At 44.5% G+C, this 27,923-nt stretch overlaps 1 protein-coding gene across 8 annotated transcripts in view; it reads left to right on the top strand.

The window, feature by feature from the left end:
- myo5aa (myosin VAa) overlaps positions 1-27,923 on the top strand; it is a 56,076-nt gene that overhangs the window by 10,741 nt on the left and 17,412 nt on the right. For 5 of the 8 annotated variants that reach the window (XM_035395637.1, XM_035395635.1, XM_035395641.1 and 2 more), the window contains exons 2-24: positions 4,542-4,652; positions 6,856-7,027; positions 7,590-7,734; positions 8,468-8,624; positions 11,087-11,230; positions 14,011-14,092; positions 15,048-15,155; positions 15,577-15,683; positions 16,281-16,546; positions 17,064-17,145; positions 17,734-17,874; positions 18,205-18,330; positions 18,714-18,797; positions 21,336-21,338; positions 22,768-22,920; positions 23,006-23,103; positions 23,364-23,450; positions 23,799-23,907; positions 24,335-24,546; positions 24,872-25,028; positions 25,952-26,191; positions 26,818-27,066; positions 27,635-27,728. In XM_035395637.1, coding sequence (XP_035251528.1) covers positions 4,542-4,652; positions 6,856-7,027; positions 7,590-7,734; positions 8,468-8,624; positions 11,087-11,230; positions 14,011-14,092; positions 15,048-15,155; positions 15,577-15,683; positions 16,281-16,546; positions 17,064-17,145; positions 17,734-17,874; positions 18,205-18,330; positions 18,714-18,797; positions 21,336-21,338; positions 22,768-22,920; positions 23,006-23,103; positions 23,364-23,450; positions 23,799-23,907; positions 24,335-24,546; positions 24,872-25,028; positions 25,952-26,191; positions 26,818-27,066; positions 27,635-27,728 — 3,127 coding nt within the window. The remainder of the gene's footprint in view (positions 1-4,541; positions 4,653-6,855; positions 7,028-7,589; positions 7,735-8,467; positions 8,625-11,086; positions 11,231-14,010; positions 14,093-15,047; positions 15,156-15,576; positions 15,684-16,280; positions 16,547-17,063; positions 17,146-17,733; positions 17,875-18,204; positions 18,331-18,713; positions 18,798-21,335; positions 21,339-22,767; positions 22,921-23,005; positions 23,104-23,363; positions 23,451-23,798; positions 23,908-24,334; positions 24,547-24,871; positions 25,029-25,951; positions 26,192-26,817; positions 27,067-27,634; positions 27,729-27,923) is intronic. The other 3 variants (XM_035395636.1, XM_035395639.1, XM_035395642.1) reach the window with 1 other exon arrangement.

The raw sequence follows: 27,923 nt of genomic DNA, 5'->3' as shown, positions 1-27,923 counted from the left end.
AATATTTGTTCTTTTCTTTTTTATATGTCACGTGCGCTATTCTAATATTGGCCTTATCATTGCTAAAACATATCCTTTCATGGGCCTGCAATGGCTCAACAGGATATATGTATCACAGAAATGCCAAAGTGGCAGAATGTTCTGGAAGTAGAGGGCCAAAGCCCTTTTCTCTTCTATGAAAAAATGAGTCATACGTTAGGAAAACTGGGCTGTATCCCAGTGCTGTTTTCAGTGAAACCGCATTGACCTCATGGGAGTTCTTACAGAGGAGCTCCTTATAATTTTGGGAGAAATTTAAGTGCTTCCCAAATTGGCAGAATGGAATGACAAGCTAAATTAATTATATTAGTAAACTAATAAAGTAGTATAAAAAAGAGGTTCAGACAACTAATTCGGCAACTTTTTCAGCTTGAAAATGTTTCTTAATTCACAGTATCAGTGGAATTAAATGTGTCCCATCTCCGGAGCATGTATGTTGCGTCATCATATCGAGTCAGCATAATGGCCATAATCTTAACATGGGGCTCATCTATCAGCTGATACAATCTCAATATTATTGTTTACCTCTCAGTAAAATGTGTTGTTTTCTGATATTTATCAAGCACAAGTCTGTTATTGAAGAGACCATGTGGTGTGTAAATACTGCTGTTTGAAATTAACTGGCGTGTGATTCTGTTCAGGCAGAGGTTGAGAGAGAATTTACTCATTGGACTAATGCGGCAGTTAAAATAAGCAAACCAACAGCACTACAGAGGAGTGGACTCAGTCCACCAATATTTTTTGTAGTGTGACAGCAAACGTACACGTTCGGATTCGGTGCTCAGAAAGGGCTCTGAACTGAAGCAGCGTATATTTGCTTATTTTCAGTAGGCTTGCCTTCTCCAAATCATTCAGAAATTGGTTAGAAAAAAATGGAAAGGTGCAGCGATCCTCCTATAGTATTATATGTATATCACAGTTCATTAGCAAATTAGGGTAAGCAAGAGCGCCACACAGACTGTCTGTATTCTCAATCATACCTGGACCTCCTGAGAACTTCTGCTGCAGGTGAACACCATGAAAATGGTAAATGATTAAAAGTTTGCTGCATGAAAATGACAGAGTTCTTGACTGCACGTAGAAGCTTTAATTGTTTAGAATGAATAGACATTTAGTGAAAAGCAAGGGTAGTCAGTCTTTGCTGATGGCTTTGTTAGCATTATCTTTAGTTCTGTTTTAGTTCTTGTTCCCTTCTCTGTTCACCTGAGTGATTGAGTCTGGCTGATAGTCTGACCAGCTGACATAATCATGTGACCAGAGTTCTGGGCTTACAGAACGTGATTTGGGATTCTCAACAGCGCATGATGGCAACTGATGTGCACCAGAAAATGTTTTTAATTTTGACCGGAGGTCTTTCCGGTTTGACCAAAGGTTTTTCCGGTTATAAACTTCACAGAGGGTTTCTCCTTCCGCCTGCATCCTGAATGTAGTTCTGGGTGCGCTATGTTACTGTTAAATTTATTAACTGTCCCGAGCTGCCCTGAGATTGCAGCTGCTTCCATTGAGCGCTGTTCTCACTGGGTAACTGAAGAGCTGTTGTGTGCTCTTACCTTTTCTGCCTTTCCAGCAGCAGCTGACCTGTACGGTCAACTGCTTCACACAAAGGCCTCTTGGTTCTTCCTCCAGATGACTCTCCTGACCAGTCAGTTTCTGGCGTGGTTTTTTTTACTTATTTTTTTTTACTCATCAATGGCTGTGACTCTCCATGCAGAGGACTGTTTATCTAGCCAAGGAAGCCTCCAAGCATCATCAGAGAGCAGTTGGCTAACATGACATTTAAATGTGAACAGTTCTTTTATTTTCATATTTAGTCAGGAACTGTACAGTCTTACTTTCATTTGTTTATTTGTTGAGCAATTTTTTTTATTGTCCAATTTGAAATGGGGAATATCAGCTATGGGCCCATCACTGTACAGCTTCCCTCTCTGGTCTCCCTAGACACCGTGTGGTCAGTTCCAGACGATAGAATACATTTCTGCAGAAAGTGCCAGTGCTTGAGCTGAATACGCTAGACGAGAAACAGATTCTTGGTTTTAGGCCGTATATCTTTTGTCCCTCTACAGCTGGTTGTACTGTTTCATAGAATAATAATAGAATATTTGCCTAATCGTGTAAAATGAAAATTTGGCCTGTCAGTCTATAATGTGGTTATTTATTGGAATGTGTTGATCGTATCCGAACTTGTTTTATTATTTTATTAGCTTTGACACATTTCTATCATGTTATAGGCCTAGTTCTTTTTGTAATTGAGACTGGTATGGATTTATACTGCTACATTATACATCTGAAATGGCCTGATTATTTGTGTAGTGTAGTGTAAATTGCTTGAGGTCAGGTGACTTTGAGACTGTGGCCTTCTGGCTACATCCACTGTCATGTGTTGCATTTGTCTGTGTCTGGAGGTGATGCCAGTTCTGTTGTTGCTGTTCTGCTCTGTGGGAGAGAGATGGAGTGTTGCTGCTATTCTCCTGCTATTTTGGAGGGGTGGGGCCAGGGTTATTCTCCTGTGCCTCCTCTCCAGAGGAGGTGTCTGCGTTTCTGTCCTTCCTTGCTGGATGGGAGCTCAGCACTGCGCTGCTCTCCTGTGTCTCTCGAGGTTTGATTTATGTTGATATTGGATCAATGCGTGTGTGCTGTGCTTTCGCTCTGTATCTCTGAAGCATTGTGCATTGTGCTGTTACCAGTTCCCACCTGCCTGGCTGCGTCCATCATTAGCTCTCCTGCTGTTTAGCCTGCAGGCTTGAGCAGTGCATTGGGTATCCCAGTCTTTACTTGCCTTGGCCCCCTGTTGAAATATATTACAACACCAGAGTTGATTTTGCCAGTCTTTACTTCACTGTAGTTTCAGAACTCGCAAGTATTTCTGTGTGCGCATGTGTGTGCATATACAGTATGTATCTGCATGCTTGTGTGTGTGTGTGTGTGCGCGTGTGTGTACATGCATATGAGAGAATGGAAGAAAGTGCGATTTAGCCTACCTTTCACACATGCCAGTTAAAGGCAATCTCATCTGCCAAGCACCTCTAAAAGGGGGGTTAAACACAGTTATTTGGCAGAAAACTTTCATTTTTATTTGAAATTCACAAAGAAACATATAAAACAGATAGAAACAGAGATAACAGAGGCTGAATTCCATTCCATTAAACTGTGTTTTCAAATACAAAGCCACAAGCAATAAACTGAGCAATAGGCTTCCCAGAGAAGGACAATGGAAGTATCAGGGATAACAGTAGTAGTTTTCCACACACAGTGACCACCCAAACCCTTCTATGGGGCATGCATCATGTCAGTGGTGGGAAAGCTCCCTCCCAGCCTGCTGACCCCTGTGTGATGGCTGACCGTGCCAGGCATTCCACGCTGTGATGAACTGAGCGTGTGCAGTTCGGCGTGCCGGAGTTACAGCAGGCAGGGCTTTCTGGTGACGGCCTCCGCTGTTTTCCTGGATTCCACAGACATGTGACCGAACCGTTCCCTTAAATCAGTGTTTTTCACATGGCTGAGTATCAGCTGATTCTCCCTCCACAAAGGAGCAGCACCACTGCTATGGGACTTTTAAAGGGAAAGGTTACATGCCAGGGTTCCAAGTTCTGGAAATTTTAATATTTTTAATGTATATTTTTTTCGACGTCATGTTGTGTGTGACCAAGGCTGCACTCTAAGTGGATGCTATGCCTACTGTCTGCGCCTGTCCTCCCGTAACCAGTGACTTTAAGACTGGCACTTCAAAACAATCCCTGTAATGCCTTCTAGAATTAACTAAGGTATGCAGAGACATATTGTATGCAGAGGCTTAGTCATGCTTGCTTTAGAAAGATAGCATCAAAGCAGTTAAATGACTTCAGTTATAAAAGCACTGCAAAACAATGAAAGAACCACAGAAGTTAAAAGCATTGCTACACATTGATGATTACATTACAATGGGATGGTACAGTGGGATATTTGGCATTTGAAACATTATGCAGTAAATTAAATGTTTTTTTCCTCTTATTTTTCTGGGCCTTGTGGTTAAGTAGTAGAATTATTAGGTCTGGGGCAGGTCTCAGTTCAGTAGCGTGTGTCTGTGGAATAAGGGAGTCTGAATTAGACGGTATCTGATGTCATAGAGTAGCACCTATGGTGTTGAATGTAACACAGTTCCTAGCGCTGTTGGGATAATTAGTTTTGTATATGGATGACATTTTTTATCCCCCAGACCAGACCACATTTTTCTTTAAGTCGAGTTTTTATAATGGCCAGTGAGACTGAATACATGAGTATGAGCTAATTTTTTCGGATCCAGTGCTGGATACATTACACAGTATCCGGCAAATGTGTAATAATAATAATAATTTATATTTTAATTTTACATTTACAGTTGTCATTTTGCAGTAAATTTGAAAGTGTTTTATTTACTTGTGATTTGAATTTCACAGGACACTGGAGGCTCTGGTCATGAAAAGGGAGATGACAACATTGACCTCTGACCTATGAACTCTAACCTTTTGCCTGTGTCTTCTATGCAGTATGCCCGGGTCTGGATCCCGGACTCGGAGGAAGTGTGGAAATCGGCGGAGCTCACCAAGGACTACAAGCAGGGAGACACCACGCTTCAGCTGCAGCTAGAGGATGGAACGGTGAGGGGGCCAGCACTAGGGGGGCTCGTTACGAGACCTCGGGGGATTGGGTGGTCTGCAGAAGAAGAAAGGGGCAGTTTTGTGTCCCCTACAGGTACTTTTGTTTTTGTTTTTTTTGCCAGCCAACGTGCCCTAATTCGAATTGTCCTGTTCTCTGGAACTGCGGCCACGTTCATGCGTGAACCCCGAGAGTATGGACACCCGCGCTTCTCCTCAGAAACATGGTGGTGTCCACAGTTGCTTCTTTTCGAACCAGAGACTACAGCTCAGCTTGCACGGAGTAGAATCAGAGGAAGACCTGTCATATGCAGCTTTAACATGCAGTCCACCAGCGCAGTTGCTCATCAGCCTATGGAGCTACAGGCCACAGTCGGCACTAGCACAGTCTGTACTCATTTTGAAACCGTGGGGCTCATCCTTTCACCATTGTGGTCCCTTGACTGAATGAGCCACCCAGCAGCTAGGTATTGGGCTTTGATTGTTGATAATGCTTGAACAGTGTGTTTTTGGCGCACTGGGTGCTTTTCATAGAGATGTGCATTTATCTGATGGTGCATGTTGAGACCTGATTAGGATAGAGTCTACACTAAGATGGTGTGTTAGTAAATGTAGTCAGTTTCATATGGTCCCAGACTACAGGGGTTCCTCATTTGACAGCTGGTGTTTATTATAAATCTTTATACTGTAGAAAACTATAGAACAGGTATTGAAAGTGAAGTGGGTTCAGAAAGTGTAATAAACCTGACCTACCCATCAGAACTTTCAGCTGGTGCTCTTTCAGCACACGCACGCACGCACACACACACACACGCATGTATGAACAAACACACACACGCATGCCCAAACACGCACACACACAAACACACATGCACGCACGCACACAAACGCACAAACACACTTATACACACATACTCACACCCACAGAGTACATATGGAGGCCCACAGTTAAATGGCTATAATGTTAAACACAAGCTTACACTGAGAAATATTTACAGTATGTAAATGTACACGTGGACATTGTACTTAGAAAGGAGTGCATACTTATATTGTGCACATAAAGACATACAGATTCACTTATTCAGTACATTCATACACACTGTGAAAATATTGCATCATATGCACTGGGGTCCCTGTCCCTGAGCGTAAGAGGAAGTAGTTATCTGGGGCTGAGAAGGCAAGTTATATTTAACTACATTATATTTAGTTATATTTCACTGCTGCATCCCGTCACTATAAAGATAACGTGTTTTTTTGGATAGTTTGGATAGTTGTTGAATAATTATTTATTGTCTTTCCTATCACATGCTGATGATGTGAGGTACATGTCCTTCCTCTCAGGAAGATAGGCAGATCCCATGCACACACGCTCGCACATGCTCACCAGAATAGTCTTTCAGATTCTATTTCTCTGAACATGGCACACTCTCTAAGAACGATATTTTCTCCACTTTTTGCCCTTTTGATTGCATGTGCCTCTTAATGGCACTGTACTCTGTACTTTGCTGTGATTAAGTTGTTTTGCATCATCTTCTGGAAATTTACTTTCACTAGCCTAGAACTTCCTGATACTGTAGATACTAGAAAAACCTGACGAATTTTTTCTGAATCAATACACTTTTTATTTTGTGAAAAAGACTGTCAGTGAAAATATTTCTCCATTTTCTTTCAGTCCTTCTTCAACCCTTGTGTTCTGTTTACATATTGGCTCCAGTGGAACTGTTAGCCTGGGTCGGATATACCCAGGACATTATTGCTATACTGAAATAAAAGACTATATATATTATCTTTATCTCAATTCCAAACTATAAAGACAATATATACTGTTGATGGTGGTCATTTACCTCTTCTAGATCACATAAAACAATAAAAGTGCTGTTTTTTGATGCAGACATGATTTATGTAAATCCACTATAAAAAAGGCATGGGAGCATATTTTATCTATGGAAAAATTTCAATGGAGCAGGATTTTCATGCAGTAGATCTGGCAATCTCAATTATTTTTCATTTTTATCTTATCTTCAAAGAATGTAGGCAGAAATTCATAAAGAAAATAGCAACACAAAACATGAACCAAATTTACACCGGTTTGGTCACTGGCTATGAAATACAGTTCTAAAGTCTCATTCTTCTTTTACTAAAAGTTTAAAACGGGTCAATTTTACCCAAGCCGAACACGTGGGTTAAATTATCCTTGTCTTTCCAGGCGTTGGAACACAAATTGGACCCAAAAACCAAGAACCTGCCCTACCTGCGGAACCCTGACATCCTGGTGGGGGAGAACGACCTCACTGCCCTCAGTTACCTCCATGAACCCGCTGTCCTACACAACCTGAAAGTGCGCTTCATCGACTCCAAGCTAATCTACACATACTGCGGTAAATGCTCCGCTCCATACAGAGTGAGCATGCAATGCTGTGAGGCAGAATTAATCTACTGTGCATTAATGATCATAGACAAGCATAACAAGTAATAATGTGGTCTCTCGAGTAATTTATATTTTCATGGCTTAACTGATTGTACATTGGTTCATGCCTGTTTATCAAGGTAGTTAACTGGAAAAATAAAAGTAAGGACAAGGTTGTATGCATCACGTTTTCATAAATATGCTGTATTTGCTTGTGTTATGCCTTGTATGGCCAAATAAACACTACCATGGTGTTTTTCTTACCGTTCAAATACTTCAACCCTACATTCAAAAAAATCACCAAAAGGTTTGTGTCACCAATTAGAAATATACTTTAAATAATACAAAAATGGTTTGGTCTGCAACTCCCTTGGGTTCCAAAAAGTTTACTGAACCAAAAGACGCTGATGCATTTCGGAAACCGTGTTATTCGTCAAAGTGAAGGTAAACCATGCATATGATAAACTTCTGTTATCTTTTCTAATTCTGTGCGAGATCCATTATGTATGAATCCGCTATTTGATTTTTCTCAGGTATTGTCTTGGTGGCCATCAATCCCTATGAGACTCTACCCATCTATGGAACAGACATCATCAATGCGTACAGTGGGCAGAACATGGGGGACATGGACCCTCACATATTTGCTGTAGCTGAGGAGGCATACAAGCAGATGGCCAGGTCTGTTGTATGTTTGAATCCTTCGACTGTCATCCTTTTATTAAAATGAAATTACATGTGCCTGAGGCTACATTCCCATCCTAGCTTAGACCTCCATCTCCTTCACTAGCTTGACTGCTGGTAGATCTGTAGGTAAGCTTTGTAGGTTATCACACTCTCGGTACAATGCAGCTTGGCTAAAAATAGGCCTGATCTTTGTTTTACACCTTTTTGCGCCTGAGGTGTCAGTGGCAGCATGCGGATTGGGAGGGGCATGAGCGTTGGTCTCCACAGCAGGGGCTCCCCTAGGTGCTAGTGTCGCTCAGAGTGCCTGGTCTCTGCTCACTGTGCAGAGGACCAGTTCTCCTGCTTCCAAAACAAGCAGCTCTTCTGCCGATCCAGCTGTACCGACTAGCATTGATTCTCCTCCAACAGACATTCTATAATGTCAGCCACCAGCACTCCAACAACACAGTGTTCTCCCTCAAGAGCAAGCTTGTAAAAATAGAAAGTACAATTGCTTTTGCATTTCCCCAGCTTGCGTGTTAGAATAGCAATAAAGTGTTAGAAATGTATGCTATATTAAGGTATCCAAAGCAACCTTGATAGTACTGTACACATGAGAAGTGTGCTTATTTTGGTGTGGGTTTACAGTATGTGGACAGTTCCTGGATGCATTTTTCCCCTGGGGTTTCCTCCAGCTGACTTGTTTGTTGTTCTGTCCACCTGCCCTCCACCCCCCCGCCCCTTTCAGGGATGAGAGAAACCAGTCCATTATTGTCAGTGGGGAGTCTGGCGCAGGGAAGACGGTCTCAGCCAAATATGCCATGCGGTACTTTGCCACAGTCAGTGGCTCTGCCAGCGAGGCCAACGTGGAGGAGAAAGTGCTGGCTTCCAACCCCATCATGGAGGTGAGACAGTTCCATGGCTGCTCATTTGAACAATTTGGAAAATGAACTGTGGATTTGCATCTGTTTTTGGAGCTGTTGTGTCCATTTGTGAGATGTTGGGATTGTGTGCGGTGAGCTGTGCTACTGCTCTCACAGCGAAGGCAGTAAAGCCATCGCCTGCTAGCCCTGGACAATGTGAGTGAAACGCGGACATCGCGTTGGATGGTACACAAAGGGGTCGGATGAAACCTATTGAGGACCCACTCACCCCCTATTTTATGCCAGATTGCCTTAGGATGCCTTATGCTTAAGTGACTTTAAGAGCTCTGCCTGGTAGGTCTGAGAGCCGGAGAGCATGCGTGTGTTGCTAAGCGCAGAATCTTCTGGGGAGGCAGAGGTAGGGAAGAGAAACGAGCCTCCGGGGGCCCACAGGGCTGCTGCTGCAGCCGTCCTCCTTCACTCGCCTCCGAGAGAGACCACTTACATCACTCTGTTCCCCTGGTACCGAACTAGGCCAGCGGGTGACTTTGAGCAGGACGATAGAAAGGTAGAAGTGGTTGGAATAGTCTCCTAACTGGACTGCGTTAAGGGAGGGCGCAAAGCCTGATGCAGGCAGATATTCACAGCCAGAATGTGAACAGAATTTTATGAAGTGTTTGCGTGTTCGTTTTCACACGCTGGGCATTTTGCATTTCTGTTGGGCTGTTTGCATATCATTAAAAAAACCTGTGAGGGCGCTGAACTGTAGAAATTGGCTCACCTTTGCTACTAGTAATTTCTCAGTGAGAACTTAATGCCACCTATCTTTATTACGTCTCCTGTTATCAGCAGGGAGGCCGGCCGGCCGGACGGCGGTTAAAACCACAGCAGGCTTTTAGTCCACCTGACAGAGCAGTACAGTGGTGGCTGATCCCTGCAGCGTCCCTGCAGATTGGCTGCTTGGCGCAAACGTTTTCATCAGCTTCTCACTTAGGCTCACGGCGAACAAGTGAGAGAGGGGTCAGGATATGTGCATTGCATTTCGTGTGTATCCCAGCCCCAGTGATGCAGACGACCAGTCCGAGAGCAGTTGTGTCTCATTAAAGTAATCAGGTTCTGCCTGGGCCTGGGAACGAAGGTCTGTGCTGCGTTTTCTGCGCATGAATGCACAGGAGAGACAGGAGTAATGTGACTGAATGAATGGATTCTCCTCCTCCTAGGGTTATGCTCTTGATAATGATGATGATAATAATAATAATAATTTGAACATAACCGATTTTAAACATGCTTATTGACACATTACTTGTTAAGTATCCTTCATTCTTCTCCCCTTTTTTATGCTTTTGTTCCCCACTTTTTCTCACCAATTTGAGAGGCCCAATCATGCATAGGTATATTATGCATCATCCTGTGGGGCTCCTGCAAACCACTGGCACTGGCACAGTCGGCATTCCTTCCCCGGCCAGGGGGCCCATCCATGGGATGATTTAATGTTCAACATTATCCTCAAATCACTGCAAAACAAAAATAGAAAGAAATGGGACCACCAAAGTGGTTTTAAAGTAAGAGTATGCTCGGGTCAGCTCTTCAGAGTTGATTTCTTAGAAGAAAGTCCAACCACTCAGTAAGCTGTGATTGCCAAAAGGAGTAGCTCAAGGCACATGTGGCTAAACACACACTGCAGACAGGAAAGAACTTCAGCAGCAAACTTCTGTAAAGCTGTGATGGGTGGCATTGTGTTCTCCTTAATTTATATTTTTCACAAGCTATTTAATGTATCACCATTTTAGTTTAACCAATTTGAAGCACCACCTTGTGGTGGTAGGCTACTGTGTTAGTGTTATAATGCCTAAGTATCTAAGCATAGCTTTATAAGTAAACATTGTTACAGTAAACATTTAGTTGTTATTGTTAATATAGAATTTTAAGCCCCCCCCCCCCCCCCCCACACACTCATGTTTGGACATATGACACATCACTCCCTCTGCACACCCCCTGGCCGAGCCCTCCGTCCCTGGGAAAGGTAGACGTTAGCTGCCTGGCCCCCTGCAGAAAAGCGCCTGAAGGTGCAAGCACTCTGACTGACCTGTCACAAATCTGCCCCAGCGGGGTGCAGGGGGGCCTAGCAGCTCAGCCAGCCGGCCTCCTGCCTCAGCTCTCCCTGCTGATGTGGCAGTAGCTGCTGGGGGCAGCCTGGGACAGAGAGCCTGAGGGACTCCATGGCTCTGACTGAACTGCTATTCAGAATAGTGGTCTCAGCGGGTCGCTGGCAGCCAACGTCACCTCACACAAGAAGCTGATTTCAGCAGTCAGTTCTTTTTTAAACTCTGCCTGAATAACTCTGACTGGTGGTTTGTAATAAAAAGGTTATCATGAATATAGGCCTGTTTGAAACTTATTTTATTAAAAATGGAAGTTTGCTTGATTAAAAAAAAAAAAAAATCAGGCTGCTAATTGTGGTTTGATCTAAATCACAAAACATGATTGTTCTCTTTCTGACTTAGGCTATTGGAAATGCAAAGACCACCAGGAATGACAACAGCAGCAGGTTTGGGAAGTACATCGAGATCGGCTTCGACAAGCGATACCGCATCATTGGGGCCAACATGAGGACGTACCTGCTGGAGAAATCCAGAGTGGTGTTTCAGGTCAGCGCTTTCATCTGATGTAATAAGTACGATTATTTGGGCTCTCAGGAGTCACTGTTCATGTATGCAAGCTGGGCCTATAATCACACATTGCTGTCTGAGCTGGATTTCTACAGCTGACTATTACTGAATATCCTTGGTGGCAGGACCAATTGGCCTCATCCCACCTGAGGTAGGCTGGGTTTGTAATATATTACCTCCCAACAGTACACCAGGAATGTACGCTCCTTTGGTACGGTAGCTTTGCTGAAGTACTTTGTGGCCTGTGGTGTGTACAGTCACATAGAATACAGTATAGAGAATCGGTGCACACTCTTTGGCTGCAGTGCTGCTTGTGTGGGTGTGTAAGCCTCTTAGTAATACTGTAGGACTTTGTGCATGTGCCCAGTTCGGAGAGGAGGTCCAGATGTTGACTGGCGCAGTGTCAGCTGCTCGTCTTGTCCTTCCTCGGGTATAGGCAGACACACCACAGAGATACCAACCCAGACTAATTACTAATCAACTGCTGTCCATATCATATTTGACTAGATCAAGCATCAAAAACAAGGCCAGCATCACTCCCTTGCCCAAACAAGAGGAGCACTGTTTGCTTTTAATGGCGGACTGTTAACGGGATTTGATGCCAGATATATTTTTAAACCTCCGGAAATGAAAGTTGATTTTTCAATCTATTCGTTCAAGTTGTTTCACCTCCCCCTTTCTGATGAAGTATACAGTGGAGTCTTCTGTGTAGTGTGTGCCCTGCTGTGTGGAGCTGAGGAGAGTACCTCTCTTCAGGGTAGCAGTATTCATCGGCCAAAGCTGGGGTTTATTTAAACAGGGACTCAACAGAGGAGGGACTGTGACGTGCATATGACGCGCCACCTCCCCAGTTGTATTTGCCAGTTGATGCAAGCCCTCACGTATTACTTTGAGTATTTCTTCACCAGCCGCTAGGGCTTGACACGTCTGTAAAGAAGCCGTATGTGGTACCATGCATTCACTTTCACCTGTAAGGAGTAGTGTAGGAGCCTTGGCTTTCCAGAGATTATGACTCACAGCATTATGTATCATAAGACTATCTAATAGGAGCATATATCAATAATACCTAACTGTATTCATGTGCTGTAATATAGATCTCACAGCACTTTGCAATAATAGGGTTGGCCAACCTCTCTGCGGTAGCCATTTTGCACCATAATATTCATTTAATCGGTCCTCAGTCACCACTCTCAGACAAGAATGTGGTATAACATCTCATCTAAAAAGGTGTCTCCTACAAAACAGCGTCCCCATGAGCTCAGGAGCTTTGGGTTTGGTCTTGGCTGAGAGGGAAGAATGCAGTTGACTGACCCAGCAGCAGGCTGCTTTTCCTGTGTCTCCCATCCAAGTCCTAACCAAGCCCAGACCTGAATAGCTGCTGATGCCAGGCAGAAAAATGCAGTGGGATAGTATTACTGCTGATGAGGAATTTCTCCACCTGGTTTTGGAAAAGGTGACTGTCAGTGGCAGATATTTAGTACATCAACATTGCCTGTAAACCAAAGCATAGCCCATGTTTGTCGTGGTTGCTCTGTTTAGCTTTTACAGCTAAACTATAGTTTAAATGCCACTTTTTGATTTGCAGCATACCTACTGGTTTGCAGATCACTGGTGGCAAATTGTGTTTGAAATGTCATGTCAGTTTCCATACCTAATATATTTTTCTGTTGCATTCTATGGCAATAAATGACACTGGATGACACTGGAGAGCTTTAAAAAAAACAAATCTTTTACGGCACATTATGATAAGGGTTAAGTTTCCACCCTGTCTTATATAATGCTGCTGTTGTGTGACGGTGGTGTAATGCGAATTCCTGAAATGTCTCTTTCCCTTAACACCTGAGGGGAGGGTGTGGCTGCTGGATTCTGACAGCCAACTGGCAGGGTTAGTGACCTGACAGGGGGGCAGACGATCAGCTGAGACCTTCCATTATTAAAACCCATTTAGGACTGTTTCTGTGAAACCTGTCAACAGTTCACCTCACTAACTGCCCTCATTTCTAATGCTTCTCAATGTTAGCACTTCATGCAGTATTACGTAGATATGTTTGTTGTGCTATGGTTTGTATTAACCCATTTCAATGCACTTATGTGCTATGCTTTATAAATTTCTTTTGGTAATCTGTATCTGATAGATTGATATAAAGAAATGGTCATTATGTGGCACATATGGTATGTCCAGTTGCAAACCCGTGCAAAAATTCTTCATTGGATTGAACGCATTATGTGGTAAAGCTAAGGCAGTTTTCTGACCAATCAGCTTCACTGGATATTATTTTGCTGGGGAATTACTGTCGGTACTGAATTGGCCAGGGAGGAGAGAATCAGCTGTGGACTAGAAGCTGAACCACTGAAATGTTACTCTGGAAATAAAATAGAATGTGACTTGTTGTCAGGCTGTGGTGAATTAGAGCTTTCATTCATCCTTTCTGTCATGGTCACACTTTCAAGCTTAATCTATTCTTTTTAAACATTGACACTAGAGGGAAAACAGGTGTTTGTAAGAGGGGTTCACATCTTCAGTCATGGATAAAACAGGCTGTGGTAGACACTGATTCACAGGAGTGAGTGAGTGAGTGTGAGTGAGAGTCTGTATGACTACAATCACCACCCCTTATTAGTCCCAGCTTCTGAGGGTACAAGGTTCCAAATTTTAAAATGGGAATTTTAGCTGTTGCCTTGCATGATGTTAAACGCTGTGGTGTGCTTTCCCTGCAATGATTTAAATGCCCTTCTTTTTTCCTCCGTTTCATTTTTAGGCAGATGAAGAGAGAAACTACCATATCTTCTACCAGCTGTGTGCCTCTGCACATTTGCCTGAATTCAAATCCCTTAAGTTAGGTAGGTGATTTTATTCAGTGAAAAGAGAGTGAGAATCATGTCATTAGTAAGTGAAAAACAAATGTAATGATATTTGACATATGCAAAATGTCTTCTTTTTTAAGCAAAATTTTGACTCTTACATATTAATAGGGAAATTACTAAGTGTCTGTTACACTTTGAGGTTTTAAAATAAATTACATATGGAACAAGAGACTGACTACTTTTTCGTCTGTAGATACAATACCTAATCATCTTGAGGTGAAGGCAGTAGCGAGTCTGAGCACAGACATGTGTTTCCTATAGCTACCACAGGGCCTATCATCAGGCGCATCCTGAAAGCAGTGGGGGGCTGAGCTGATCACAACACTCCCATGGCAAAGAGGCAGACACCTGCTTCTGTGCCATAGAAACGCACAGCTGACACTGTCAGCACGCTTTCACACTGCCTCTCTGTTCCATCGGCCCCTTGGTTTGCTACCGCCCCAATAATGGAAGTGTTTCAATGCAAATTGGGCTCCTGTTGCCTGGCAACAGGATGCAGTTGCTATAATGTTAGAACACAACTGTTGGAATTTGCCTGGTTATCTTATGTTATTTACTGAGGCCCCAGAGAGCTAACTGAAATTAAGCAAAGGGCAAGAGGTACTGTTGTCCAGGAAAACACTTTAATGGCCTTTGTTATACCTATTTAACCACTCCTCCCAGTTGTCCCATATGGTAGTTATTGGTATATTAAGAAATTTTAATTTTCTCTTTCTAATTCAGTGCAGTTCAGTGGTGAAAAGCATTTTATTCCCTTTTATTTTCTCTAGATTATGCCAAACATGTAAATGTGACATCGTTTGTGGTATTATTGTGTGTGCCTTAGAAAGACAAGAGTTTGTGTGGTCAGTAAAATTCATAACTATTGCTAGCAGGATTTAGTACTGTCCTTTGAGGCTAAGGTCTGGTGTGTGTGTTTGTCCTTCTACAGGAAGTGCTGATGACTTTCACTACACCAACCAGGGTCAAAGCCCTGTAATCGATGGCGTGGGCGATGCCGTGGAGCTGTCCACCAGTAGACATGCTTTCTCTCTTCTGGGTAGGGATGCCTGTACCTTGCATGGCTGTGGAGGTGGAGCGGCTTGGCATTTATGATATGATCTGATTCAGAATTAAAACCAGTGGAAGACATTTTTTTTAGCTTAGTACAATGTCTGTTTTCTGGCATGTTGCATCTTTGTTTAAATTTTGTGTTATTTATTTATTTATTTATTTATTTACAAATGTATTGATAATAGGTATTGATAATATTTACACCCTGCCCAGCACTGAGAAGTGACAGATGCCTTACAATATTTTTAAAACGTTTCAATTAAATATCCATGTCATGCTTATTTTGTAACTGAATTATAGTTTGAGTTTAGTTTATGCATTAAAGTATTTTTTGATGAAGGTATTGTTTATATATTTTCTTAAATGTCTTCCTGGTTAATTGTAATTATATATAATATCCCTTTCAGGGATTAATGAATCCTCTCAGATGGGCCTATTCCAAATTCTCGCCGCGATCCTTCACCTTGGCAACGTGGACGTGAAAGATCGGGACGCGGACAGCAGCAGCATCCCGGTGAGTTCAGGCACAAGCCTGTCCCGCGTAGAAACACGCTGCCCCGAAAACATTCCACTCTGTGTATGATGTGTCTCAACACACCCTCTGAGTGCAGTTCTCTCCAGTGGTGTGTTTGTGATTTCATTTGGTCTCGGACATGAATGGCGAAGTAGGCGGGTGGTAGAAGCTGAGTTAGAGGAACATTTGGCCCTTTAGTTCAAGGCCGAAACCATGTAACCAAAAGTATAGGGCAGATAGAGATGGTGAGGCTGTGGAATGCTGGAATGAGGAAGTACAAGGGTGAGGGATTTTTACGCAAGTGGAAGGACCAGTTAAGCACAAGATCGAGGAACTATTGTCTTCTATTTTAGTTTTGCTCAAGCATTGAACGGGAAATATAGTTGCACAGCCGTTGAATTGCTATGGCAATGTTTGTATGACTCTGCAAGACTGTTGACTACAGTTGACACTGACACATTGAGGAATGGATTCCAGGCTTTTGGGCGTGTCACTGCACCAAGGGCTAGAGGCTACACAAGGGTTTTTATACTTTGGGAAGGACCAATCTTATTTACATTTGTGTGGCTGTTGTCCAAAATCTCCATTCTATTTCAGCCCAACAACAATCACCTGACCATCTTCTGCGACCTCATGGGGGTGACATATCAGGACATGTCCCACTGGCTGTGCCACAAGAAGCTGAAGACGGCTTCAGAGACCTACATCAAAACCATCCCCAAACTGCAGGCCATCAATGCCCGGGATGCCCTCGCCAAACATATTTATGCCAAACTCTTCAACTGGATCGTGGACCATGTCAATAAGGCCTTGCATTCCAACCAAAAACAACACTCCTTCATCGGAGTCCTGGACATTTACGGGTGGGTCTCTGATTGAGTAATGGATACCCTGCCTGAGCCAAGTACAGATGTGGTCTGTGTCTAAAACAGTTGCACTCATTCTGCCAGTTAGCAGAAGTTAGTGAATTGTTATAAAGTATGTGTGCATTTATTCATATTTTTTCCACACAGTACGACACATACCTACTTAGTGTGGAAAGAATTGGAGATCTCTGTGCCATGTGTTTGGTGTCTATATTTATGCATGTAAGAGATCCAAGAACAGAATGGTTAATAATGCAATTTGCAAATTAAATTGATTAAGATTCAATAGAAAGAAGCTGCAGTGTTTTTCGGATTTATACAAGGGTAATGTAACCTGAATTTGGAAGAAAAACAATGGAATGTGAAACCATGTATTCTGAAAACAAGATTCAATTCTATGTATGCTATGAACTTGTGTGACACAGTAGTTTGCCACTAGTTTACAAGTAGCTTCATCCACACTTTAACTACAAGGCTGCATCTTACTGTCACTGTTCTTTGTTTTTCTCTCCAGGTTTGAAACATTTGAGATCAATAGCTTTGAACAGTTTTGCATAAATTATGCTAATGAGAAGCTCCAGCAGCAGTTTAACATGGTGAGAGCCTTATTCACTGATAGCGTCCTGAAATAGAGCTTTTTAATCTCCCTGCTATTAAGGTTGATGTGCTGAATAATTATGTGCCGTATCCTAGATGAGACAGGCCTACAGCTCTGTAATTCTTTGACAGGTACCGACCTGCAGATACAGTATTATCGTGTGCCTTTGTCTGCTCTCTGTTACCACACTTTTGCCTGCATCTGTAATATGGGTTTTACACAGCTTTTCACATCACTGCAAAGAAAACATTTTCTGTACATATTCATGTTTTCCATTTGCCTCAATTCAGCCTGAGACCTTGTGAGCCTGATAATGTGTTGGTTTATATGGTTCTGCTCGTGGCGGCCTGTATTAACAAATTGTGAGCGTCATCAGTGGGGAAAGGATGTGTGAGATACAGGCTAAAGAGAGGACCGCTGCTGCCATTGTACTTGCCATCATTAGTGTCCCATTAGTACAGCGGTGGCACCTCTGGTGTGAGGTATTTGACTTGAAGGGTGGTTTATTGTCTGGTGCTGTGCTGAATGGGCAGTCAGGTTGAAAGCTGTGAAAACATACTGTCTCTGCGGTTCCTTGCTTCTCCAGCATGTCTTCAAACTGGAGCAGGAGGAATACATGAAGGAGCAGATCCCCTGGACACTGATCGACTTCTATGACAATCAGCCCTGCATCAATCTGATTGAAGCAAAAATGGGTGTCCTGGACCTTCTGGACGAAGAGTGCAAGGTGCCATTTGCAATGACAACGAGGCAGAACATATTCATGGGACCAGATCTTTATCACACACACGTCTCTCATTTACATTCACTGGACCTTGTCTTCTCACTCACACACACATGCGCACAGACCCATGCATGCGTGCGTACACACACGCATGCACACACTATCACACACTTAAACACATACATGCACAAACACACACCATTTATTGATTGCAGACATTAGTTTTATGTTTTGTGCGTTCAGTGTATTCTCTTATATCCAGTTGTAGGGAGCTGTGTCATGTCCATGCTGTTTCTCAGTCTCATTGCCCTTGACCTCTCCAACCCCTTCCAGATGCCCAAGGGATCTGATGACAGCTGGGCACAGAAGCTGTACAACACTCATCTGAAGACCTGCACCCTTTTCGAGAAACCCCGCATGTCCAATAAAGCCTTCATTATCCAGCACTTTGCAGACAAGGTTAGCACACTTACCTCTCCCCCTCTCTGCAGACATTTCTCAAGTGTGGCAACAAGGCTGAATATATAGACCTCTATATGGGTCAACAGCTTAGATAAGTAGTGTGTGGTTCTGAAGTGCGTAGAGCAGTCATTCACATTCTGTACAGTGCTGCATGTTTTACATATTACTGCCTGCTACTTTCGAGGTCAGTACTGAATCTCTTTTGGCAGTTATGGGTAAAACTATAAAAGCGTAGCGAACGTTCGCTCACAGCCAGGCCCCTGGATGCAGCCCAGGCCTCAGCGTGCCTGCTGACCGCCTGCCTCTCGCCTCCCGTGTTCGCTGTAAATCTGGGTCACTCTCATTGTGAATTTTTAAAATTTTTATTTCCGTCTCCTCAGGTGGAATATCAGTGCGACGGTTTCCTGGAGAAAAACAAAGACACCGTCAATGAGGAGCAGATCAATGTGCTGAAAGCGAGCAAGGTTTGTAATGCCGTGCTGTCTGTCTTTGATTTGTCAGCTGTATGCCTGTAGTGTCAATGGTCATGAGTTACAATATTTTGTATTGCCTTCAGTAAGAAAAGGGCATTATAGAAACTTCCCTTGTTTTGTGCTAGATATCGATTCCAGTGATAGTGTTACTTGAGCAGGAATACATCCTTTTGTGTGCTCATTTGTAAGAATATTTCCTTTTCTTGGATGCCTGACCTCAATACCTTGTTTCCGCACTAGAAAGGTCAAGAGCAATGGCTCCCTCTGCTGTTCTGTTTTTGTACATGTTTCATATGAGCAAGAGAATGCAAGATAATTTTCAGTCTGCTGGAAAATTCACAGCCACATCCACATAATTGATTATTTATGATTTTACAGTGCAAAGAGATTTGTATGAAATGTGAATTTTTGGTTAAAGTGTGATGCTGTAATGCACTTTTGTACAGCGGCATTTGTCAACTAAATTCAGACTCTCAGACATAGCAGTCTGATGTGACCTGATCCAGGATCTTCCAAACATGTGGCTTCCAAACAGGCACTGAGTCTCATGGTCAGCTGAGCCATGCCCTAAAGTTGCATTAGATAGTTGTACAGAGGGTGAAGATTGTTCAGAGATGGTTCTTGATTTCCATAGTAACTGGGTGTCATTTTGTGTGAGGACAGAAGAGGAGCAGTGGTGTGAATTGTGTTCCCATTCTGAGGATCATGTTTATCAGTTTTGAAACCTTAACTCCAAAAGCACCGTTATGTAATGTAGTCCTAGTACCATACAGCTATATACAGTAGTTCTAGTACAGTATAGCTATGTTCATTAGGCCTAGTATGGTACAGCTATGTACAGTTGTTCCTCTGACATACTGGCTTGTGGATGTTGTTGTGAAGCAGAGCGGTCAGTGTGGAATGTAACATTAATGTAACTGAGATGGCGTATAGAAGTCTCTGTTCCTTTAATGGCACACTGAGGCCTTTGGCCAAGTGTCAAAGTTATCACAGTTCCACCTCAGCTCTAATTAGAAGTGCTCTTTCACTCTGTTTCGATTATTTGGGGAAGTGTGTTCCTTAAAGTCAAATGATGCCAACCTGATGGTGCTGTTGCCATTCAAAACAAAGCCCATTAGTGCTGTTTGGCTCTTTTGGCTCTTCTATAGAGAACCGCTTGTCTAAATGGGTGTGGCTGAAGTGGTGTGCGGTAAGGGTCTGAACAATATTTAGCTAACCCATAACACATAATTTTTCAGCACATTTGAATTTGACTGCCAGTGTTTCTGTGAAGAACTTCTAATTTGGATTATACATATTAATGATTAATATAAAATTACAATGTGAGAAAAAAACCAACCATGTTCATTTTAATTTTGTTTGCTATTTCCCTGAAATGTGTGTAGTTGTAGTGTACATGCATTGTCACGCTTTTATTTTTCTGTCCGTGGGCGCTGTGGACTGTGCTACATAGCTACCTGTGAGCACTGCATTTGGTTTTTGGGTCCCTCAAAACAACTGAAATAAGGAATATAAATGCGAATATAAATTATATTCCAGCCTAAACTGTCTTTAATGTCTTTAATTCTAGTTGTACCGTCATGACAGAAATAGCAATATAATTAAAAACTCATGGTATTGGCTGCCACAAGAACCATAATGTTATCAATGACTCTGACACCAAGAGGTCTTCAAGGCTTTTTTGACATTTATTAGCCTATTGGCTTTTTGACACTTATTAGTCTATTGGCTTTATTCTTGCAATTCAGTTTGCAGAACATTTTGAACAAATGCAGTGATTTGTACTGTCAGGTGATATATGTAGGCCTAGCTATACTGCTATACTGAGCCTGATTAGAATCCTGACAGTGTCAGTACTGGTTGTGGGCAGGAGTGTCATGAGGCGGTACATAACTGGCCATAGCATTGCCCAGGCTGGCGGGATGCTCCCTGCTTCATTATGAAATAGCAGCTCCTCTGGCTGATCATTAGAGTGTGTAGTCCTTCCTTCAGACTAATTACTGCGCAGCCTCGCTGGAAGCCTGCAGAGCTGGAAAGTAGTGTTAAGAGCACTTGTCAATGGGGATAAATGGGAATTAGAATAAGAGGGGATAAAAGGCTGTTAAAAATGAATTTGGTTATTTGATTGTGAAAGCTGCAAAGTAATATACTTGCCATGTTATGCAATCTGATGTGCTTAAGCATAATTAGTTTTATTTTTAAGCCTCGGCATAGACGGTCATTAGAGGCCAACATTCTCACTGCAAGATTTGTTTCAGTGGTAAATACTGTGAATATTTCATTCTTATTTCAGTTGGCTCTTCATTTAAAGTGATGTGACCCAGCTTAAAATGCAGCGGATGATAGCCAGTAGCTAGCTGCTAGCCTTTCCTGTAGTGTGTTAGTGTGAGTGAAGTCACATGCATTGCATACACTCAAATATATCTGTATGATTTTGACTTCACATTTTTAAATTTGTTTTCTTTGTTTCATTCTCCACTCCTTCTCGGTGTGTGTTGTCTCTCCCTCCCTGACAACCTTGTTCCGCAGAAGGTAAAGCAGAGCTTTCACGCAGCGCAGGCACTCTATGTGCTCTCCCTCTCCCTTCCTCTCTTGCTTTATCTCTCTTCCCCTCTCTAACCAGTTCACTGGGTATGTCTCCCACCCACCTCATTGGTTCGCATCATTGTTTTTACTCAGCTGTACGGACACACGGGTGGTGTTCACAGTGATCAAGTCTGCGCAGCTCCAGCACAGATTTACTGATCCGTATTACGTCTGAACAGGCTTGTCTCACAGTAGAGGCACCACTGCATAGTGACATGTCTGTCAGTAGGACACTATTTGCATAATAAAATCCAAGGCTGTGTTTATGTTTATCCCAAGTTGTGGATTTTCTGCTTATACTGTTTGAGAGCACATTTATCAACCCACAGTTGGACTTTAGTGCAGTCTGTCTGAACTTATGCATTATTTTAAGTATGTACGTAAAGTCAAATTGCTATAGAACCACTACTATAGTTGTTAATCATACTAGAAGTGACCTCATTTTTTGTGGTGTAGTGCAAATTGGTATCTAATATCTAATATCATATAATGGATACAGACGACTAGATTAACTCATCCTTAAGGCATCATGTGTTTTGGAGCTGCATGGCACCCACTCTGAGCTCTTTCTCTCAAGAAAAAAAAATGAATGAAAAAAAGAAAGAATAAAAAGAATATACTCCTTCAGGGAGTCGCATGCATACAGTTAAAGAGCACATTCGTTGCCCAGTGTGCTGCCCCCTGATCTGTGAGCACATGTGAGTGAAGCCTCATGTTCTCCGGCCATTCGCAGCCTCTCCAGGTAGCGCGGCGATGCTGAATCCCTGCGGCTGCTGTGCAGGTGTACTCTTTGTGAACACGGCCACACTGTGGGGGTGCATGCTCTCTCGCGCTGTTCCCGGCGCTGGACTGGGGGGTAGGGCGCGGGAGGGAGGGAGGGGGGGGAGGGAGGTGCAGGGCTGCCGAAACGCTCTCTCAGCATGCTGCGGCTGCTCTGCTTTCGGCACTGAGACGAGGGAAGGCTAAAAGCATGCTGCTGACTTAGAGAAGAGCACTACTGAGCACTAAAGGGCACTACCTGACCGCTTGTGTGGCTGCAGCACTGTCTGTTGCAGCAATAACAAGCTACTGAACAACTCTGTGTCTTTTTAACACTGTAATTATAAGTACTTATGCAGCATCTAACATTTTAGTGTAACCAATACAGCAAACTGTGATATTGCCTTCCCTGTTTTATATAAAGCCACGGCATTATAAGAAATGAATCTGATATTGCGAAGATTTGTGATGGGTTTTGGGGGTGAAAATAATGACCCAAGGTAAGTGTCTCTGCAAGTCATGAAATAAAGAATAGATATTGATTCATTGATTATTGGTATATTGATTTATTAATGGCCCGAAAGATTGATTGACTCATTCCTGCCTGCTGGGACAGTTTGATCTGCTGGTGGAGCTGTTCCAGGATGAGGAGAAGGCCACCAGCCCCACAGGTGCGCACCCTGGTGGCCGCACCAGGCTTAGCATCAAACCAGATAAGTCCCGGCCAGGCCAGGCCAGTAAGGAGCACAAGAAGACTGTGGGTCTGCAGGTGAGGGCAGCTGAGCTCGTTCTGCCATCATTCAGCCTGAAACCTCATGATCATGGGCTAAAACGCATTTTATTTATGGTTACAGTTCCGTAACTCGCTGCAGCTGCTGATGGAGACCCTGAACGCAACCACACCGCACTATGTACGCTGCATCAAGCCCAACGACCTCAAGTTCCCTTTCACGTGAGTGCTTTTGTTCCCACCGTTTAAACTGCTAGGATGCACAAAGCCTGATGAGCTTGGCTCAGGCGACACCAGCCAGTGCCAGCCTGATGCGGTATGTTAAAATAAAGGCACAGTCTCTCCCTTATGGGTCCAAAGTAAAAATGACATCTGTACAATAACAGCTGCAATAACAATAACAAGCTGTGTCCTATAAAAGCTGTGAGGTACGCAGCCTAAGGCTTTGCACTGTGACCCCTGCACTGTGACCCCTGCTCCAGGTTTGACCCTAAGAGGGCTGTGCAGCAGCTCAGAGCCTGCGGTGTCCTGGAGACCATCCGGATCTCTGCTGCTGGCTTCCCCTCCAGGTACAGCCTCATCCTGAATGACCCACCTCCACCCACTCCCACACACCTTCACCTATTCCCACACACCTCCACTCTCTCCCACACATCTCCATCCACTCCCACACACCTTCACCCATTCCCACATAACTCCATCCACTCCCACAACCTCTGCCCACTCCCACACACCTCCACCCAGTCCCGAATATTTCCACCCACTCTCAAACACATCCATCCGGCCCGTCTCCACCTCTACAGTCAGGCTCCTTTGTTTCAGTGCTGCCCTTGCACTACAATCCATCTATCTCGCCGTTCAAAGACCATCTCTGATGGTAAGTCTGTTCTAACATTCTGCTGTTGCCTTGATACCAGGTGGACCTATCAGGAGTTCTTCAGTCGGTACCGGGTTCTGATGAAGCAGAAGGACGTGCTGACCGACAAGAAGCTGACCTGCAGGAATGTACTGGAAAAGCTTGTGCAGGTGAGATGATCACAAAGGGAATAACCGCACCCCTGAGGCCTTTTCCACGCTGATGGGACCTGTGTTTATCCAGCACATCAGTTAAAGCACTGAGTTAGACTTAACAGTATGAATATGCAAATGACTTCTTTTTCCCAATCACTGATTCGTGAAGGGTGAAATGAAAAGTTCTGAGAAAGAGGGAGCATTTTAAAAACCCAGCTGCTGATTTTGCATTTTCTCGACTGGGAAGGATCTCCTGTGCAGGACACTGGGGAAGGGAACACTGCTGTCTTTCTGCTGTTGATCTGAGGCCACGCTGCCTCATGCCCATGGAACACGTCCATCCCTGTGATCGGTCCAATTAAATACATGGAGCTGCTTGTGAACGCGTGGCAGTGTTGCCCTAATGCTGACCCCCCCCCCCCCATATTGCTCTGTTCTGCAGGACCAGGACAAGTACCAGTTCGGTAAGACGAAGATCTTCTTCCGGGCGGGGCAGGTGGCCTACCTGGAGAAGCTGCGTGCGGACAAGCTGCGGGCGGCCTGCATCCGCATCCAGAAGACCATCCGCTGCTGGCTGGTCCGCAAGAAGTACCTGCGCATGAGGAGCGCCGCCATCAACATCCAGAGACACGTGCGCGGCTTCCAGGCGCGATGGTGAGGCCCAATCACAGCCTCCTCCGTCTCATTCAGGGCCCAGTCACAATTGCACCTTGCAAACCAGGCCCAGTCACCCCCTGGAAATTTAATGTGACACATTGGATCGCCTAACATTTTTCTTTCAATGGCAGCTGATAAGACTGTAGCATTGTGATCAATTTAGTCAATTTCGAGATGTGTTCTTGCAGTAATGTGGGCCAGTTAGTGCTGTGTGGTAGGGAGTCACAAGCTTAACCTCAGCGGACCCTCAGTTCCGCACTGCTGAATGAACATTCCTCACGGTCTGCTACTCTCCCTCCGTCTGCCTCCCTGTCCCCGTCAGCTTGGCCAAGTTCCTGCGCCGGACCCGAGCGGCCATCATCGTGCAGAAGTACCAGCGCATGTACGTGCAGAGGAAGCGCTACCGCCGCCAACAGGCCGCCGCGCTCATTATCCAGTGCATCCTGCGGGCCTACATGGCAAGGCAGCAGTACCAGGGGGTAAGACACGCCCCCCTAATGCATTCAGCAGTACCCGGGGTTGAGACACGCCCCCCTAATGCATCCAGCAGTACCAGGGGGTAAGACACGCCCCTAATACATTCAGCAGTGCCAAGGGGTTAAGACACGCCCTAATACAGGATGCCATTTGTTGCAGTACCTTATCCCATCACTGCATGGGGGATGTTTGAAACATTTTCAGATAAGCCCACCCGCTAGCTTTACATTGGCTTCAAGTCAAATGTTTTAATTATCACTCTTAATGTCTTTTTATTTTTCTGGTGTGCTACTATCAACTAAAAACTTGAGTGTACAATGAGCCTGTTACTGTTCCGTAATCCCATTTTGCGGGATGGGAAGCTTATGAACATAAAATTCAGCAACTATTTTGGTTCCTGCACCTCTGTTTAAAATTAACCCACTGTGTCCTTGTGAATCAAAACATGAGGCAAAACAATCTGGTCCATGTGAATGCATGGAGGTACAGAGTATCAGGAACCTAAAGGAATTTAGCACTACCTCAAAAGTAGTGAGTGCAACAACTTTGTAATGATAAAAATGCAGCGGTATTCTCTGTGTGTACACCTCTGGAAAATACAGGCAAGCCGTAACATGCCGACAACAGTACCAGCCCGCTTCAGCCAGTAGCCGGTCATGAATTCAGGGACTGCCCCACTGATGGACAGAAGCAGCTGTCTCGGTCCCCCCCAGTCCTCTCCCTCTCTCCTTCTCCCTCTCTGTCAGTAGTCAGTGGCCGGGTTCTCATGTTTTAGATGTCAGGAGGGAGAAAGCAAATGTATAATATAGAAAGACCTCATCCAGGATGAGACGAAAGGTTTGCAGAATTCCACCCTTCACACCACTGGCATCGCTTTTCTCTTTTCTCTTTTCTCTTTCCCTAATCCCGTTCTCTCTCCTTTCAGCTCCTGCGAGAACACAAGGCCGTCATCCTGCAGAAGACGGTGCGGGGATGGCTGGCCAGGCAGTGGTACAAGAGGTCGCTGGCCGCCATCGTCTACCTGCAGTGCTGCGTGCGGCGCATGCGGGCCAAGCGCGAGCTCAAGAAGCTGAAGATCGAGGCGCGCTCCGTGGAGCACTTCAAGAAGCTCAACATCGGCATGGAGAACAAGATCATGCAGCTGCAGCGCAGGGTCGACGAGCAGGTGCGGTTCCCATGACGACGCAGCCCCACAGACCCAAAGACACATTTCACCAAAACAAATGGGCTCCATGTTCCTGATTTGGGTTCAGATCAGCCATGTTAATCACTACATTTTACTTTTCTAGAAGTTGTCTCAGTTGTCTATTTTCAGCTTTGATCTGTTGATTGCCCCATGACAAAGTTTTATATGACTCGCTGTACTCTTGGTGAACGGTGAGTGATCAGGCAGACACACTGTTGTTTATATTCATACTCAATGGTTATATTTGTAACACCATTCTTACCAGATATCTGGTTCTAAAAGTGTTGTGTGTAATGTCTGTGAAATATTACAGTGTGTTTCACTTAGCTGATGACCATGTGAACTGAATTGGAGCTTACAGAGTGTGGCAGATCTGTTTCTTTGCTGTCAGCTGGTAGTTTCACACACAACCTCTGGCCCATATCCTTTTCTGGACTTCCCCCTCTCTCTGCCCACTGGTTTTAATGACACAGTGAGAGGCGTCGGTTTCATCAGCGTGAAACAGTGCTGCGTATTTTTGTTTGGTGCGCGTGTTTTTGTTATGGGTATGTAGCCGAAAGTAAAGGCAGCTGTTTTGGTGGCGGCTGCCATATGTGTCCCTGCAGAACAAAGAGAACAAGTCGCTGAGCGAGCGTCTGAACGGGCTGGAGACCTCGTACGCGGCCGAGGGCGAGAAGCTGCGCGGCGAGGTGGCCCGCCTCCGCGGGTCGCAGGAGGAGGCACGGAACAACGCCAACCGCATCACCTCCCTGCTGGAGGAGCTGGCCCTCCTGCGCAAGGAGCTGGAGACCACCCGCAACGAGAAGCAAGTGATCGAGGACTGGGCCGAGACCTACCGCGACGAGATGGAGCAGGTGGGCGGGACCTTCCTCGGCCCGGGGCTTGTGGGAAAGGGAGTCTTTCCTGAGCACTGCCGTTCCTTCCAGTTTGGTCCGTTTAGAGAATTTAGAGATCATGGTCGGCTTGATGTTGATCCAAACCCTGTACTGCAATGGTGGAAGATGTACATTGTCATGATTTAGGAGCCAAGGGCCATGAATGGAACCCTGGTACATGGCTGGCCTGGAAGCAGGTGTGGGCCAGCAGGTGAGAGCAGCACCCGTAGTGTCGGTAGACTTAGGCCCAATAGATATAAACAGCAATGAATTTGATCAAATTCAATTCAAATCCTCCTAACTCCTCCCCCCATGATTTTGAGTGTTAGGATCTGCATTAGTTCAGCCACCCCCCCCCCCCAATTTTAGAAGTGTCTGAACAATGATTTCTGCTGTCTTATGCTACTGTTGTAGATCTGTGGAGTGCTAACGCTTGTGTGAAATGTAGCTCCTGCTTGTCTGGGAGCAGATGGGTTGATGTTAGGAGTGTGGAGATGAAAACAAGGCTTTGGTTGGAACCTCTCCCTGTGTCGTCTCCCTCTGGCAGATGGTGGCAGAGCTGAAGGACCAGAACAACTTGCTGAAGAGCGAGAAGGACGATCTGAACCGGCTCATCCAGGAGCAGAGTCAGGAGATGACAGGTATGTGTCCCCTCAACAGCCCCTGCTAGTACATAACCTTCAACCAAAGCTTCTGCAGTGTAATGTACAGCAGCAGTGTGGGGAGAGAAAGGTTTACGGTTAGCTCATCCACCCAGTGCAGCTCTGCACTAGTGCATTGAGATGGGCAGGTGGTGTGTCCAGCCGTCATTGACTCCCCCTCAGTAACTGCACAGA

The sequence above is a fragment of the Anguilla anguilla genome, chromosome 16 (assembly GCF_013347855.1).
Source record: "Anguilla anguilla isolate fAngAng1 chromosome 16, fAngAng1.pri, whole genome shotgun sequence".
Lineage (NCBI taxonomy): Eukaryota > Metazoa > Chordata > Actinopteri > Anguilliformes > Anguillidae > Anguilla > Anguilla anguilla.
Note: the sequence above shows the minus strand (reverse complement) of the source record. Positions and strands in the feature narration are given on the sequence as shown.